The sequence below is a fragment of the Pistacia vera genome, unplaced genomic scaffold (assembly GCF_008641045.1).
Source record: "Pistacia vera cultivar Batoury unplaced genomic scaffold, PisVer_v2 Contig570, whole genome shotgun sequence".
Taxonomy (NCBI): Eukaryota; Viridiplantae; Streptophyta; class Magnoliopsida; order Sapindales; family Anacardiaceae; genus Pistacia; species Pistacia vera.
The window spans coordinates 740954-757863 of record NW_022196413.1 but is presented as its reverse complement, the minus strand read 5'-3'; the positions used below and the strand labels follow the sequence as shown (position 1 = coordinate 757863).

The 16910-nt window shown below is 34.4% G+C and overlaps 1 protein-coding gene across 1 annotated transcript; it reads left to right on the top strand.

The window, feature by feature from the left end:
• The first annotated feature begins 354 nt into the window (after positions 1-354).
• On the top strand, positions 355-1944 carry LOC116109008 (homeobox-leucine zipper protein ATHB-12-like). The gene is made up of 2 exons (XM_031395262.1): positions 355-972; positions 1077-1944. Exons 1-2 carry the CDS (start codon positions 448-450, stop codon positions 1440-1442), a joined length of 891 nt encoding a protein of 296 aa, XP_031251122.1. The 5' UTR covers positions 355-447; the 3' UTR covers positions 1443-1944.
• Positions 1945-16910: the final 14966 nt, after the last annotated feature.

The following is a 16910-nucleotide window of genomic DNA, read 5'->3' as shown; positions in this document are numbered from 1 at the left end:
GCTGTGGTAACAAAGCAAACGCTACATTTAAATACATAGAAACTAAAATAGTATATTATGAAATAATTGTAAAGGCAGAACGTGATTCACGCGGCCGACCCTATATGGTTTACGACAAGACTAGGCTGAAAATTATGACAATGACGATGATGACAATGGAGATTTTATTATTTTATAATAAAATTAAAAATGTTATCATATTATTATGTGCATATGAAAATAAAAGCAAGCCACGCAAGCTACCAAAGAAACGGCTTGGACCGCATGTGCAGTCACAGACGCCTTAAGATTGTTTTGTTATAGCTAGAGCTTTTAATCATAGAATTTATCAAGAAAAAAAAAATTGACAATGTTTACAAGGCACAAGAGGAGAAACAGTATACGCTATCGGAGAGGATATAAAGCAGAAGTGAGAAACTCCCCAGTCAGACTTTAGAAAACCATGATATGCATATAATTTGCATATCACAATTAGCTAAGAAATTCATTCACTTCACAAACCTTCAACACATCATAATCATCATCTCCCTTCAACATTCACCAGTGAAATTTGAAGCCATTTTTTTTTCCAAAAACGAGAATATTAATTATTTGTCCGCACATATTTCAAAAAAGATGTTTGATGCAGACGAATATTCTCAGGCGTCTGAGCCTTTTTCCTGCTTAAACGAGCTTGCAACTTCGAAAAAAAAGAGGAACAAGAATAATAAGAGAAGGTTCAGTGATGAACAGATCAGATCATTGGAACTGATGTTTGAAAATGAAACTAGACTTGAGCCACGAAAGAAACTACAGTTGGCTAGAGAACTTGGGTTGCAGCCACGTCAGGTAGCTATATGGTTTCAAAACAAGAGAGCTAGATGGAAGTCGAAGCAGCTCGAACGAGACTACAACATACTGCAAGCCAATTACGATAATTTGGCTTCCCGTTTCGAATCTCTGAAGAAAGAAAAGCAGGCCTTGGTGATTCAGGTACTTATATGTCATTATTTAATTTCAATAACCCTTAATTGTTTGATGAAGGTTTAAGCATGATGTATATATATAAAGGTATTAATTAATTTGATTTTTGACAGTTGCAAAGAATGAATGATTTATTGCAAAAACCACGAGAAGAAAGGCAGTGTTGTGGGCAATTTGAAGCTGTAAACAGCATGGACAGCGAATTAGATAATGGAGAGGCCACAAACACAAAGTGTGAATCAGAAGTGAAGCCGAGCTTGTCCCTTGAGATATCAGAACAAAGACTAGGTGTCTTGTCTGATGATGATAGCAGTATAAAGGCTGAGTACTTTGGACTTGAAGAAGAGCCCAATCTTATGGCCATGGTGGAACCTGCCGAGAGTTCATTAACATCACCAGAAGATTGGGGGAAATTCGAGTCGGATGATCTCTTCGATCAGTCTAGTACTGGATATCAGTGGTGGGATTTCTGGTCTTGAATAATTAAGACTCAAAAAAGCATATAAAGGAATTGTATGCAAATAATCTTCCTTGTGTTGATGTGACAAAATTAGAGGAGACGACTGGGTAGAGGAACATTTCAGAGAATTTTCGGATTACAAAGAGATTTTCCATCTGTCCTCTTAATGCCACTCCTTAAAAGCTGTGAATTTCCACGATCCACTGTATTGAAGAGATCCGAATATAAAGAGAAATTAGTTTTCATGGAAGTAGAAAGTCTTGTAATATGCTGGAAGATGGAGATGAATGAGCAACAAGTGAGGCGGAAAGACACAGAGAGGGAGAGTTTGATTCTGCGCAGCTATTTTACACTCCAAGAGATGTACTCGTTCATCCAGAACTCTGAAAGAAAGTGGAAAGGTGTCCAGCAATAAAGCCAGATCCTGTTTTAGCTAGTGCCTGAACTTAAATTTTAGTTCTCCTTTTTTATTTTTTATGTTAGAAATATTTTTACGCAGAAGTTTCCATATCCATACTGCATATATATGATTCTACAGATACATAATTTAAACAACTGAGCTGCATATGAACACATATTAATCAATAATAAAATTGAACGAGTGTTGTAGGGAATGCGATAAGAAAATCAGGAAGGAAAATTAAATACATCCAAGAAAATGCAGAAATTTTGGAACATTAATGAATAACCAGAGCCCAAGATCTTAAATGATAAGCACCCAGCTATACAAATATTCCAAGTTCTCATTTTCTTTAATCCTTTAAGAAATCGGAGGGAATCAAAAAATTAATAATCTTTTCTCTAACGGTCATAAATTGGATTCTAAATGATGTGGAGAACCCACCATCAATTCATTACCTCTTAGCAAACACAACAGAAAGAATATCCTTCGTCTACGTATCACCATGTCCATTATCCCATTGACAGATTCAGGCCTAGTATTTTGAAGTTGATTTGAGACCGAAAAGTAACCCATAGATTCTTGAAAATTAAGCAACAGACTGCTAAACAGTTACAAATTGGTTCTTCACATGTGAAATTAACAGCCTTTCAACACATTAATTTGTTTCACTTGCATTTAATTATATCCTCTGCATTTTGGCTACTGCTTCAGCTCAAGAAACAAAGATGACAAAACATTTTTTTATGCGTGTTGTGCGGTCAATTCAGAGAGGATAATTTCTTATTAAGAGAGAAGATATTTAGATTTGCTTAATTTGGAAGGAAGATATTTAGATTGACTTAGACTCCAACTAAGATAACCGAAGATCATGCAACTTCCTAATTCTACGTATTTGAATTTTATCTCAACTCAATCATGTAAATGAGCACTATATAAACCTATCATAACTTGTTTTTAAGGGGGTTGGACAATTGTTCTAAGCAAATTTTCCTATGAATTATACTGTTCTTTGTACGCTCTAAAAAACAATAAGATAACAGTGGATGTAGGCTCAAGTTTTAACTTGCCGAACCACTTTAAAAATTGTCTTGTGTTCTTATTTATGACTTTTTTTTTTTTATTAATTGCTGATTTTCATTAAATCACGCGCACATCCTTTTGATTCCGACAGGGTCAATCGGAATTCTCTGGCTAGTGCAGCTTTCTGTATCAACATTTTGGCGCTAGAAGGAGGGTTTGATTCACATCAGCTCTCCATGTTTTTCCAGCAAGTCTCAACTTCTTCAGCAAATTCCAGCTTTTTTTTCTAGAATCACGTTATCAAATGTGAAAATATGAGTAGGATAAAGTTTGAATTTGGCTAAGCAGTAAACACAAGAATTGTAGCCCTTCAAGTTAGCTTTTTGACAATCCAAGAATTATCCAAATCCGAGGTTTGTAGCTCAAGTTATCATCAAAATACTAAAGTCTGTTCCAAATCAAAGCTCTCAGATCCCGTGGCCAAATCGCTCATATTAGAAAGAGCTCGCTAGCTCTCAAGCTCCCAAGCTATCGAGCTCTCAAGCTAGCTCTCTAACTCTCAAGCTTTCCATGCTTTCTAATCAAGCTATGCTCTCAGATCAAACTCTCCATGCTCTCTGATAAAGCTATGCTCTCAGATCAAGTTCTCCATGTTTTCTGATCGAGCAACGCTCTCAGATCAAGTTCTCCATATTTTCTGATCAAGCTATGCTCTCAGATCAAGCTCTCCATGCTTTCTGATCGAGATATGCTCTCAAATCAAGCTCACCATGCTTTCTAAAGGAGCTATGCTCTCAAATCAAGCTCTTCATGCTTTCTGATCGAGCAATGCTCTCAGATCAAGCTCTTCATGCTTTATGATGAACTATGCTCTCAGATCAAGCTCTTCATGCTTTCCGATGAACTATGCTCTCAAATCAAGCTCTCCATGCTTTCTGATCGAGTTATGCTCTCAGATCAAGCTTTCCATGCTTTCTGATCGAGCTATGCTCTCTGATCAAGCTCTCCGCGCTTTCTAATCAAACTCCTCGCATCTTCAGATCGAGCTATTTATGCTTTCAGATCGAGCTCTTTATGTTCTCAGATCGAGCTCTTTATGCTATCTGATTAAGCTCCTAAGCTCGATCATTCGCTTGAGATCACATGTTCAAGATCTCTCAGATCTCTTAGATCGCGCCAGACATAACTCAAGTCTTCAGTTAGAGACTACAACCTATAGTGCAACAACCATCCAGATCAAAGACATGAGTTTTTGAAGCGCGATTATGCACTCTAAAAATTAGGGGGTTATTGTTGTGCTGTCAATCCGGAGAGGATAATTCATTATTAGGAGAGAAGATATTTAGATTTGCTCAAGATTGACTTAAACTCCAACTAAGGTAGCTGAAGATTATGCAACTTCCTAATTCTACGTATTTGAATTTTATCTCAACTCAATCATGTAAATGAGTGTTATATAAATCCATCATAACTTGTTTTTAGGGGGGCTGGACAATTGTTCTAAGCAAATTTTCCTAGGAATTAAACTTTTTTTTTGTAAGCACTCAAAAGCAATAAAATAACAATGGACGTAGGCTCAAGTTCTAACTTACCGAACCACTTTAAAAATTGTCTTGTGTTTTTATTTATGATTTTTTCTTTGTTATTCATTGCTGATTTTCATTAAATCACGTACACATCTATTTCGGTTTCGATAAGGTCAATCGAAATTCTCTAATTAATATAGATTTCTGTATCAACAATGAGTATTGGACCACAGAGTATTGGATCACAAACTCACAGTTAAACACGTGCTAATCATTTTAATATTTTTCAAATAAAAATTAGGATATGAATAAAATAAAAGATATTGTAGAACGGAGATACATTTGACTTTTACGGAGCACAAAGACAAGAAAGGGGATGCGTCCAGAATGTAGGCAGCTTTGCGCAGAAGACGATTCCGCCACGTCCCACGTCCCACTTCCACTCCCATTCCGAGTCTCGCACCCAGTACCACTGCCAACTTACCAATGTAAGACAAAATAATCGGGATACTTTTATACATTTACTTTCCTTTTAATACCTTAACCTACACGCCCAAAACCAAAAGTTTTATTTGACATGTTAAAACTTTGGAGTCTCAATCTAATTAATCAAACTTTGAGGTACCAATAAACTTGAATGTAAATGGTGATTGATCAGCTTAAAGTACTTACTTGTATAACATATAAATCAACGGCCAATTTATCAGATCATATATATGTAAATAATTAAAGTATGACATATCCATCTTATGATAGTGATAGTATAAAAATCCGTAATAATGATTCCAAGGATTTTTTTTCTTTATCGAACTCCAATCCACATTGGTTGTCTCTGTTTTGATTTTACTTGCGTTCTGATGCTTTAGCTTTTAAAAAAATTAATGAATTGCTGGTTGGAAAACCTTTATTTTGCTGTCCATTACATTATTTGTTGTACAATATCTGATATTGTCCAGGGAATGCACATGATCCTTCAATCACCAAAATCATGCACTCTAACTCTGTGGCCCATACTAATTAATTGTTTAAGAATTAACTTGTACAGCTTGATAATTAAATGTTAATTTGTTTATCTTATAATTCATAGAAAAAAAGATTAATTGGATTCCGTCTGTATCAAATAATTGAATCATTATATGAGACCTTCGTCATCTTTAACATGGAGGCAGAGGATACTTAGGTTGTTCTAGTGTGATGTAAGAGTTTCATTAATAGAGAAAATAACGTCGCACCCAAATCTACAAATGGTGTCTCCAAGATGTTGGTGTTTGATATAACTTCCCACCTTCCTTTTAACATCATCTACATTATCATTTAGAAACCAATAGCAATTATTGGTGGTTATATAAGTGATAATNTACAAGACTAAAAGATTGGCGCTTCCTTAATATAATGGTAAAGCATCTACTGCGGTCTCTATAGCTTCACTTTCTAGTCCCTTTCGTCTCAATGCTGGTATATATAATATGTTTGTTTATACCAACTTCATATTTATGTAAAAGGGTTTTCAAATTAAAATTGCATGGATTAAGAATTTAACAAGTTTGAGAAATGGTGGAGTATTTTAATGGGATATTTCAGTACCAGCAAATATAAATGTAGGACCCCAAACATGTGAATGCTAGCTTGGTATTCAACTTTTCTTTTTAAGTTTAGTCAAAAGCAGAAGTGGAAATGGTTGCATCTAATCTAGCACCAAGTCGTGGATGATCAGAGAACCCAGAAAATGGGCATTGATACAGGACCACGGATTCAAAGCTGCACATATTCTTTTATATATCATTCAAAGATTCAAAATTTGAAAAAAAATATATATATATATATAAAAAGTCATCTTTTAGACCTTCCCCACCCCACCGAAGCCAGTGAGAAAGGAAAATCCTGACTTAGATTATGGCATCGAATACAATCATCGTTCGAGTTATTTGAGCCAAGTGGGTTAGGCCTTAACTAGCGCACTACACTATTGGATTGTTTACCAAAATTGGCTTTATCTACATCATGCTTTCTTCTTCAGTCATTTGTTGCTAGATTTACCTTTTTTAAGATCTTCTGATCGCCAGTATCAACTTAAAAGCTTCGTTGATGCTTAATACGATCCCTATATTAAGTACAGTACAAGATTTTATAGGATAAATTTATTTATGTCAAAGTCAATTTAATTTCAGACACAATCTAATGCATATAAATCAACGGCCAATTTATCAGATCATATATATGTAAATAATTAAAGTATGACATATCCATCTATGATAGTATGTAATAAAAAATCCGTAATAATGATTCCAAGGATTTTTTTTCTTTATCGAACTCCAACCACATTGGTTGTCTCTGTTTTGATTTTACTTGTGTTCTGATGCTTTAGCTTTTAAAAAAATTAATGAATTGCTGGGTTGGAAAACCTTTTTTTGCTGCATTACATTATTGTTGTACAATATCTGACATTGTCCGGGAATGGACATGACCCTTCAATCACCAAAATCATGCACTCTAACTCTATGGCCCATACTAATTAATTGTTTAAGAATAACTTGTACATCTTGATAATTAAATGTTAATTTGTTTATCTTATAATTCATAGAAAAAAAGATTAAGTGGATTCCGTCTGTATCAAATAATTGAATCATATATGAGACCTTGGCATCTTTAACATGGAGGCAGAGGAACTTAAGTTGTTCTAGTGTGATGTAAGAGTTTCATTAATAGAGAAAATAACGTCGCACCCAAATCTACAAATGGTGTCTCCAAGATGTTGGTGTTTGATATAACTTCGCACCTCCCTTTAACATCATCTACATTATTATTAGAAACCAATAGCAATTATTGGTGGTATATAAGTGATAATCTGAATACCTTATTTTCTTACTATTTCTGTTAACAGTCATATCCATAACTGTTAATAGCTATTGATTTGATCGGAAATGGTTAGATTAGTCAATGACCGACCAAATTTGGTCGTTCGACTACTATCGACGACGACCGTGGTGGTGGCTGGCGACAGACGGCCCACAATGGCTTGGGTGAGTGAGGGTAATTTGTTTAGAAATTAAACTTTTATGGGTTGAAGTGTTTTAACAAATCTCAAATACAGGGGTTAAAAGAAATAATTAAAAATTAATATTACATTAACATTTAAAAAAAATGTAATTTAGTAATCTATATTAAATACCCATTAATTTTTTTTTTTTAAACAAACATATTAATATAACATACTCACTAATTTATTTAACATAACTAAAAACACATTTCTTAAATATTTAATATTTGAGATCTATATACGTTAATATAACATTCTCCAGAACAGCATTCTAGAAAAGAAGCAAAATGCACGCTAGACTCTTAACTATTGACACTAAAACGATACGTCGTCGTTTTACTGGAAATAACCAAAACGCTGCATTTTGGTTGCTGGACCTGGATTGGAACTCACTGTCCCTGGGTTTAGAGAGAGAGAAAGTGATGAACGACCTGTCTCAAAGCAGCTCTTTAGAACACCATACTGCTTTCACTTGCAAACCCATACCATCTTTGCTCCATCATTCTCATTCCTCTCTTTTTATGGTTTTTCAGTCTCTCTTTTCATTCTCATTGTAGTCCACAACGCTGCATTTTTTCTTTCTTTTCTTTTCTTGTCAACTTTTGTTTATCTTTTATAGCTTGGAACACTCTTAACCGGAGGCAAATAGCTTCCATTTCATATTTTCTCCGTTTCTTCCCCGACTCTGACCTTGCTGTAGCATGTCACGGCAGATTGTTAAAATCACTGGGGTAATCTTCTTTACACACTTAATTTCTACATTTTGTGGCTCTGTTGTGGTTTTAAATCTGGTGCATTCTTTAATTATTCGAGTACTGTTGACTATTTAACATGCTGTGTTTGGTTGCTGTTTCCCAGAAAGTTAATAAGAAGAAAAATGAGAATGAAAGATATAGAGAGTTTTTTTCCTACATTAATTATTAATGCAAATTTATTAGGATAGGGAAATTATGTGGTTCCTACCAATCAAGCAGGACATTGTTAGAAGTACCCTTCGAATTGTTTTTGTTATCGTTAATAGGTTGGTGGATTGCTACATTTAGGGATTTTACTTCTGAGCCTTGATATCATTAAATGGAAGACCTGTTTAGGTTTATGAGCATTCTGTTCTCAGAGCATAAGTAATTAGGTGCATTTGATCGATGTAGAGCTAATTCGAGGTATCAGTGGTTAAAATCGAATTTGTATGAATTGGATTGTGGAGATGAAGCATGATAAAACGATTCTTTGGCCATAGTAAATTGTCTTTTTTATAGAAAATATCTAAATGAAAAATTTCATCGATCATTTGGTCGAAGGTTTGTGAATGTGCTGCTCTTATTGAGGCCTTGAATAAACTCACTTTCCTAATTACTACTACTGAGATTGAGATACAAGAATGCAGTTACAGTAATCTGAACCACTAAGTAGCGTGCATATACACATAGAAGCACAGGCTTCCAGTCCCCTTTGATTTTTCGGTGTAGAATGATGATTTAGTAAAATAGCTGTACTGCAGCAGCTAAAAGTCTATGCTAGTAGTCTTGTCCTAGATCCACACTTGTGATGACTTTTTAACATGTCTCTGTATTTCATGTGCAACAACTAACGTTTCAGATACTTGTGATGACTTAAACTTGGGTTTATATCCAAGAAGCAAATGTGCAGCTTATAGCTGTCTGAAGATATATATAATTTGATTACTTGAATCTTTTATTTTTATATCTCTAACTTTCAATAATTTTTTTATTGTCAGATCCTTGCACTCTCATTACTCATTTAGAGTCGTTACTCTTTAAAGTAGACAGCATATTACTTCTGCTTAATGGATTGCCCACTACTTTTCTTTCTCTATAATTTCAGCCAGCTCTGGGGAGTTCGATAACCCTGGAATATCCTATGAATAGGGCCAATCGATATATCAGCAACTTTTGTATGATATGAAGTTTGGTCAGCTGTGAATGTTAGGAAATCTGCTTCCAGTGGAGTTTAGCTATTGTAGGTATGTAAATTCTTATATGATTGAGAACTTTAATATACACTTAGTAGTGAGTCACTTTGTTCCGTAACCTTTTCCATTTAGTTCTATTTAGGGCTCGCCTCATGTACATTTTCTTTCACTTCATTCTACATAGCACCACCATTTTTTCGCACAGGGCTACTACTTTCATTGTACATAGCAGAAGAATCTTCACTGATTTATATCTGTATCAATGAACGCTCCCTATAGTTCTTGCATATCGGTCATTTTCTATTACCCTTTCGCTATTGTTACTCCATTTTGATATCCTTATGCACTCATATCATAGATAAGTGCCTTTTAGCCGCTCAGCATTTTGTTATGAATCTGATAACTGGTTGCGTCCATTATCATTTTGGGTTGCTTCTTTATATCTTATAGCATCACCTACTGGCATGCCTCTATTTTGGAAAGTAATGTTATTCTGCTGGTCTGTCACTGCAGAGGTCTCAAAAGACTTTTACATAACTGATAGGAAATCTGGCAATAGAGCAATGGTGAAAGCTGGTTCTGGTTGTAAAGTCCTTCCCTTGATCTTTGAGAGCAAAATTGTCACAATTAATAAATATTGCAGTGTACTGTCCTCTCCTTAGGAAATGGTTAAGAGACAGAAACTCCCGGCTGAAGCCCGACAGCTACGGCTGGAAGAAGGGTAACTGACTATACATAGAGAAACTTCAATTTCTGATGCTTTCATGGTGCATTTTAAGAGCTTCTTGAGATGGAGATTTGCATGGGTTTTGGCAGGATGTTCAGGAAGGCAGCTCTGTGATGTTATTGGAATGTTGCATAAAGATAATGATGCGTTGATGATAGTTCAGCCACCACAGCTCATTTCCAAAGGATGTCTCTGGAAAAGGCTTCTTCTTCCAGTTGAAATTGATGGATTGGTTATGGGGGTCCCTGATTGACCGGCCCGGTAACAACCCAGTCCCCATGCGTCACCCAGAACAATAATGTTTACTTGCCGGGAGTTACAGATTGGATTATATAGTTTTTAAGATTTATATCCATTATTAATTTCTTCCAGAAATTTAACCTCTGAACTTTTGTTTAGTAGTTAATCCTTCTGATTTTAAAGTTCTTTCAATATGGGTGCGTTTGTTTCCTATCTATTCGTATTCTAAATCAAAATGCATATTGTTTTTCTATTCTTAAATCATATCCTAAATTATTCAACTATTTTCCAAACAAAATGCAATTGTTTCCTATTCTTAAAATCATATCCTAAATTATTCAAATATTTTAATTTTAAATCTACCTGCTAATAACCACCTAACTCTACCTAATAATAATATCAAAAATACTATTCCAAATACCTAAACAATCAAACCATAGCTTTGCAAAAGTGTTTTAAGCTGTAAATTTCATGGAGCTGAAATCTGGAGTTAATATAGGCAAATTTGTAATATGGTGTTTGCGTTTATCTCTGATTACAATTTCCTAACAGCAGCATTTAACAGGGTACATCAGTATACTATCTCGTATGGCGTCTGTCTGTTTCTCTGATTCATACAGAAACGCATTAGCATTCAAGCCGTATAAATGCCTGAGAATTGTAGCACAATCAATGCAACTTTCATTGTTCAACATAGTTGATAAAACAACTGACAGAGCATCGGGAATTTGGCATCATCACTACACTTAACTTCATCAAACAGTATGAATCCAACTAAAGGTTTCAAAACCAATTTTAAAATATTCAGACTGCAATCACTCCGCAGCCACTGATCTGCAAAAACAATTGTTAACTTCACGATCTCGTCTAGTTGATCTACTTTTTTGGCCGAAGAAATCGAAGTTTGACAAGCACAAAAAAGCCATATGCAGATTAATAATGATAGAAGAGAATAGAATTTCAAAAGCACCTGGTTGCTGTGCCCACAATTGACGTCACTGGGGTGTAATCAAGCATAGCACCTGCGTACTGAAGGACATAAACAAGAATGAGGAAACCAATTTTATGTAATCACTGAAATTTAAATTTCTGTAGATCCTAGTGAAGCTGAATCTGTACCATCCCTACCCCTAATGGGCAGTTATTCGTATTCAAATTGACTCCGTTCTGCTGAAAATTATCCAACTCATATAAAGACATAGCTCGAATAGATAAACTCAGATAGCGTACACTTTTCCTGCTTCATTTGAATACTCTCACTCATTTTCACAATTTTTTTCCTTTTCATGCATCCCTATTAACAACTGAAAATCAATTTGATTGTAAAAAAACCAGAAAAAACCATTCTTAGTAAATTGAAAACAAGATCCAGGGTGGACTCTACACAAAAACGCAGTTGGTCTCTACGCAAAAACCCAGTTAACATTCTTAGTAACAACTAGAAGCAGAAAATCCCCATTTCAGAAACATTAAATTGAAAAAAAAAAAAAAAACATTTACATGAAAAAACAAAAATTCAATTTCATTTTCATTTTCCAACATGAATATCTTTTAATTTTTATTTATTTATAATAATGAATTTTTATCTTGAACCTTGGCCTTCACATTGTCGATGAAATCTCTGGATTCCATCGAAATGATCTTCCCCGTTCTGGTTTTCACGTCAACATTTTTCAACAACGCATTTTAGGATTCTCTCAACTTCTGAAATTTCATCTATTAAATTTCTACTTTCTAATATATATATATATATATATATATATCAACGGGCCGGAAGTTAGGGTGTTGTAATGGATTTTATAGCCCATTGAGTTGCTGTATTCAAATATATGTAAACAACACTTTGGGCCACCAATTTTAGGCTTCCGAGTAAAAACCCTTTTCATATTCCAAGTAAACGTAATTGTTGGATAGTAGATAATTTTCATAAGAAAGAATTCTTGTGTACTTAAAAGATATTAAGTTTTGTTGATCTCAGATTCAGATTTCAGAGATACTATTAGACTCGGAGAATAAAACTGTGAGAAATTTGTGAAAAAGATATAAGATTTATATCATCGTGCTGAAGCACCCTTGGGAGCAAAAGAAGAGTCCCTTTATAAAAGATTATTTTATAAAAATTATTAATCGTTGGAAGTTGTGATTGGATTATACCTGCAACATGCAGATCAAAGTTGACGAGTTGAAAAAAATCGAAAAAAACTTAATGATATAAATAAACCCACTTATCTCTTTGAGTTTTAGCCTATGGGCTATGGTGCCCATCGATTTCACTATATATAATATATTAATATATTGGTTGTGATATTTGAGGAATAGATGTCACGCGCAATTGCCTTCCTCTACGACTCAAACATCCAACAAACTTTCATTAAATATAACCCTAAGTTATTTTCCAAGTTGACTTAACCTATATTTAATTATCTTCTCAGTCCACACAACTCTTTCAGTCCACCTAATTCCTGCTCATATTGATTATACTATAATAATAAAGGTAATGTAATTTTAAACCAGAATCAACTTAACAAAACAATACTAGCCGACTGCATCGTACCCGCATAACAGGTCTTTAGGGCTCAAATAATATGATGTAATAATAATCGTTTATTCAATCACTCTCCCTCTCTCGTGCTGGAACCTCAAGCTCAAAGAAAACAGAAAGATAATCGTTTTTCCTTCCATAAAAAGGAAATATATATTGCGGTAATAACATAATCCTATTGGGTGGTTTAGAATCAACATTCCCTCCAATGCAGCAACAAAGTTACTATTCTAATCACGATCACTATACATATAAAATGAATTGATCCTCAACCTATGTTCAGATATTTAACAAGCAGAAGCAATTTACTTCTATAGTAGTAGAATAAAATTTATTTGTTTACGAAATTATTCATCTGATACTGAAGATATTTATCCAAACCAAAAAAATAATAATAATAAAAGGTGATATATATCCTATTGGTGGCCCTACATGGACTATGTAGTAGGAAATATTACATCGAGCAATTGAGTTGTTCACCACCAACTAATTTTAATATCTATTAAAATCACAAAAGGAAACAATAATATCAGAATTTTTTTTCCTAAGTGGAGAATTCAAAACTTTGAGAAGGAGATTAGATGTTGTGTATAGGTGGGAGAGTTTGCAAGTTGGAGTAACATAAAATAATTATAGAAACAGGTTCTAAGTGGAATAAAATCTTGCGAGGAAAAGGGAATATAAGCTAATAAAGATTATGCTTTTATTGTTTATCCACTTGGTTATGTGCCTTTTATTTTGCTTAGTTATAAGTTTTCTCTAACGGTCATAAATTGGATTCTAAATGATGTGGAGAACCCACCATCAATTCATTACCTCTTAGCAAACACAACAGAAAGAATATCCTTCGTCTACGTATCACCATGTCCATTATCCCATTGACAGATTCAGGCCTAGTATTTTGAAGTTGATTTGAGACCGAAAAGTAACCCATAGATTCTTGAAAATTAAGCAACAGACTGCTAAACAGTTACAAATTGGTTCTTCACATGTGAAATTAACAGCCTTTCAACACATTAATTTGTTTCACTTGCATTTAATTATATCCTCTGCATTTTGGCTACTGCTTCAGCTCAAGAAACAAAGATGACAAAACATTTTTTTATGCGATTTGTGCGGTCAATTCGGAGAGGATAATTCCTTATTAGGAGAGAAAATATTTAGATTTGCTTAATTTGAAAGGAAGATATTTAGATTGATTTAGACTCCAACTAAGGTAACTGAAGATCATGCAACTTTCTAATTTTACGTATTTGAATTTTATCTCAACTCAATCATGTAAATGAGTGCTATATAAACCCATTATAACTTGTTTTTAGGGGGGCTGGACAATTGTTCTAAGCAAATTTTCCTAGGAATTATATTGTTCTTTGTAAGCTCTCAAAAATAATAAAATAACAGTGGACGTAGGCTCAAGTTCTAACTTACCGAACCACTTTAAAAATTGTCTTGTGTTCTTATTTATGACTCTTTCTTTTTTATTCATTGCTGATTTTCATTAAATCACGCACACATCTATTCTAGTTCTGACAGGGTCAATCGGAATTCTCTGGTTGGTGCAGATTTTTGTATCAACATTTTGGCCCTAGAAGAAGGGTCTGATTCACATCAACTCTCCATGGTTTTCTAGCACGTCTCAACTTCTTCAACAAATCCCAGCTTCTTTTTCTAGAATCACGTTATCAAATGTGAAAATCTGAGTAGGATAAAGTTTGAATTTGGCTAAGCAGTAAACACAAGAATATTAGCCCTTCGAGTTAGCTTTTTGACAGTCCAAGAATTATCCAAATCCAAGGTCTGCAACTCAAGTTATCATCAAACTACTAAAGTTTGTTCCAAATCAGAGCTCTCAGATCCCGTGGCCAGATAGCTCAGATTAGAAAGAGCTCGCTAGCTCTCAAGCTCTCAAGCTAACTCTCTAGCTCCCAAGCTATCGAGCTCTCAAGCTTTCTGGCTCCCAAGCTATCAAGCTCTCAAGCTAACTCTCTAGCTCTCCATGTTTTTTTATCAAGCTATGCTCTCAGATTAAGCTCTTCATGCTTTCTAATCAAGCTATGCTCTCAGATCAAGCTCTCCATGCTTTCTAATCGAGTTATGTTCTCTGATCAAGCTCTCCGCGCTTTCTAATCGAACTCCTGGCACCCTCAGATCGAGCTCTTTATGCTCTTTGATTAAGCTCCTAAGCTCGCTCATTCGCTTGAGATCATGTGTTCAAGATCTCTCAGATCTCTTAGATCGCGCCAGACATAACTCAAGTCTTCAGTTCGAGACTACAACCTATAGTGCGCAACCATCCAGATCAAAGACATGAGTTTTTGAAGCACGATTATGCACTCCAAAAACTAGGGGGCTATTGTTGTGCGGTCAATCCGGAGAGGATAATTCCTTATTAGGAGAGAAGATATTTAGATTTGCTCAAGATTGACTTAAACTCCAACTATAGCCGAAGCTCATGCAACTTCTTAATTCTACGTATTTGAATTTTATCTCAACTCTATAATTTAAATGGGTGCTATATAAACTCATCATAACTTGTTTTTAGGGGGGCTAGACAATTGTTCTAAGCAAATTTTCTTAGGAATTATACTGTTTTTGGTAAGCTCTCAAAAGTAATAAGATAACAATGGACGAAGGCTCAAGTTCTAACTAGCTGAACCACTTTAAAAATTGTCTTGTGTTTTTATTTATGACTTTTTCTTTTTTATTTATTACTGATTTTTATTAAATCACATGCACATCTATTCTGATTTCGACAGGGTCAATCGAAATTCTCTAATTGATATAGATTTTTGTATCAATAATGCGTATTGGATCACAAACTCACAGTTAAACACGTGCTGATCATTTTAATATTTTTCAAATAAAAATTAGGATATGAATAAAATAAAAGATATTGTAGAACGGAGATACATTTGACTTTTACGGAGCACAAAGACAAGAAAGGGGATGCGTCCAGAATGTAGGCAGCTTTGCGCAGAAGACGATTCCGCCACGTCCCACGTCCCACTTCCACTCCCATTCCGAGTCTCGCACCCAGTACCACTGCCAACTTACCAATGTAAGACAAAATAATCGGGATACTTTTATACATTTACTTTCCTTTTAATACCTTTACCTACACACCCAAAACCAAAAGTTTTATTTGACATGTTAAAACTTTGGAGTCTCAATCTAATTAATCAAACTTTGAGGTACCAATAAACTTGAATGTAAATGGTGATTGATCAGTTTAAAGTACTTACTTGTATAACATATAAATCAACGGCCAATTTATCAGATCATATATATGTAAATAATTAAAGTATGACATATCCATCTTATGATAGTGATAGTATAAAAAGCCGTAATAATGATTCCAAGGATTTTTTTTCTTTATCGAACTCCAATCCACATTGGTTGTCTCTGTTTTGATTTTACTTGCGTTCTGATGCTTTAGCTTTTAAAAAAATTAATGAATTGCTGGTTGGAAAACCTTTATTTTGCTGTCCATTACATTATTTGTTGTACAATATCTGATATTGTCCAGGGAATGCACATGATCCTTCAATCACCAAAATCATGCACTCTAACTCTGTGGCCCATACTAATTAATTGTTTAAGAATTAACTTGTACATCTTGATAATTAAATGTTAATTTGTTTATCTTATAATTCATAGAAAAAAAGATTAAGTGGATTCCGTCTGTATCAAATAATTGAATCATTATATGAGACCTTGGTCATCTTTAACATGGAGGCAGAGGATACTTAAGTTGTTCTAGTGTGATGTAAGAGTTTCATTAATAGAGAAAATAACGTCGCACCCAAATCTACAAATGGTGTCTCCAAGATGTTGGTGTTTGATATAACTTCGCACCTCCCTTTTAACATCATCTACATTATTATTTAGAAACCAATAGCAATTATTGGTGGTTATATAAGTGATAATCTGAATACCTTTATTTTCTTACTATTTCTGTTAACAGTCATATCCATAACTGTTAATAGCTATTGATTTGATCGGAAATGGTTAGATTAGTCAATGACCGACCAAATTTGGTCGTTTCGACTACTATCGACGACG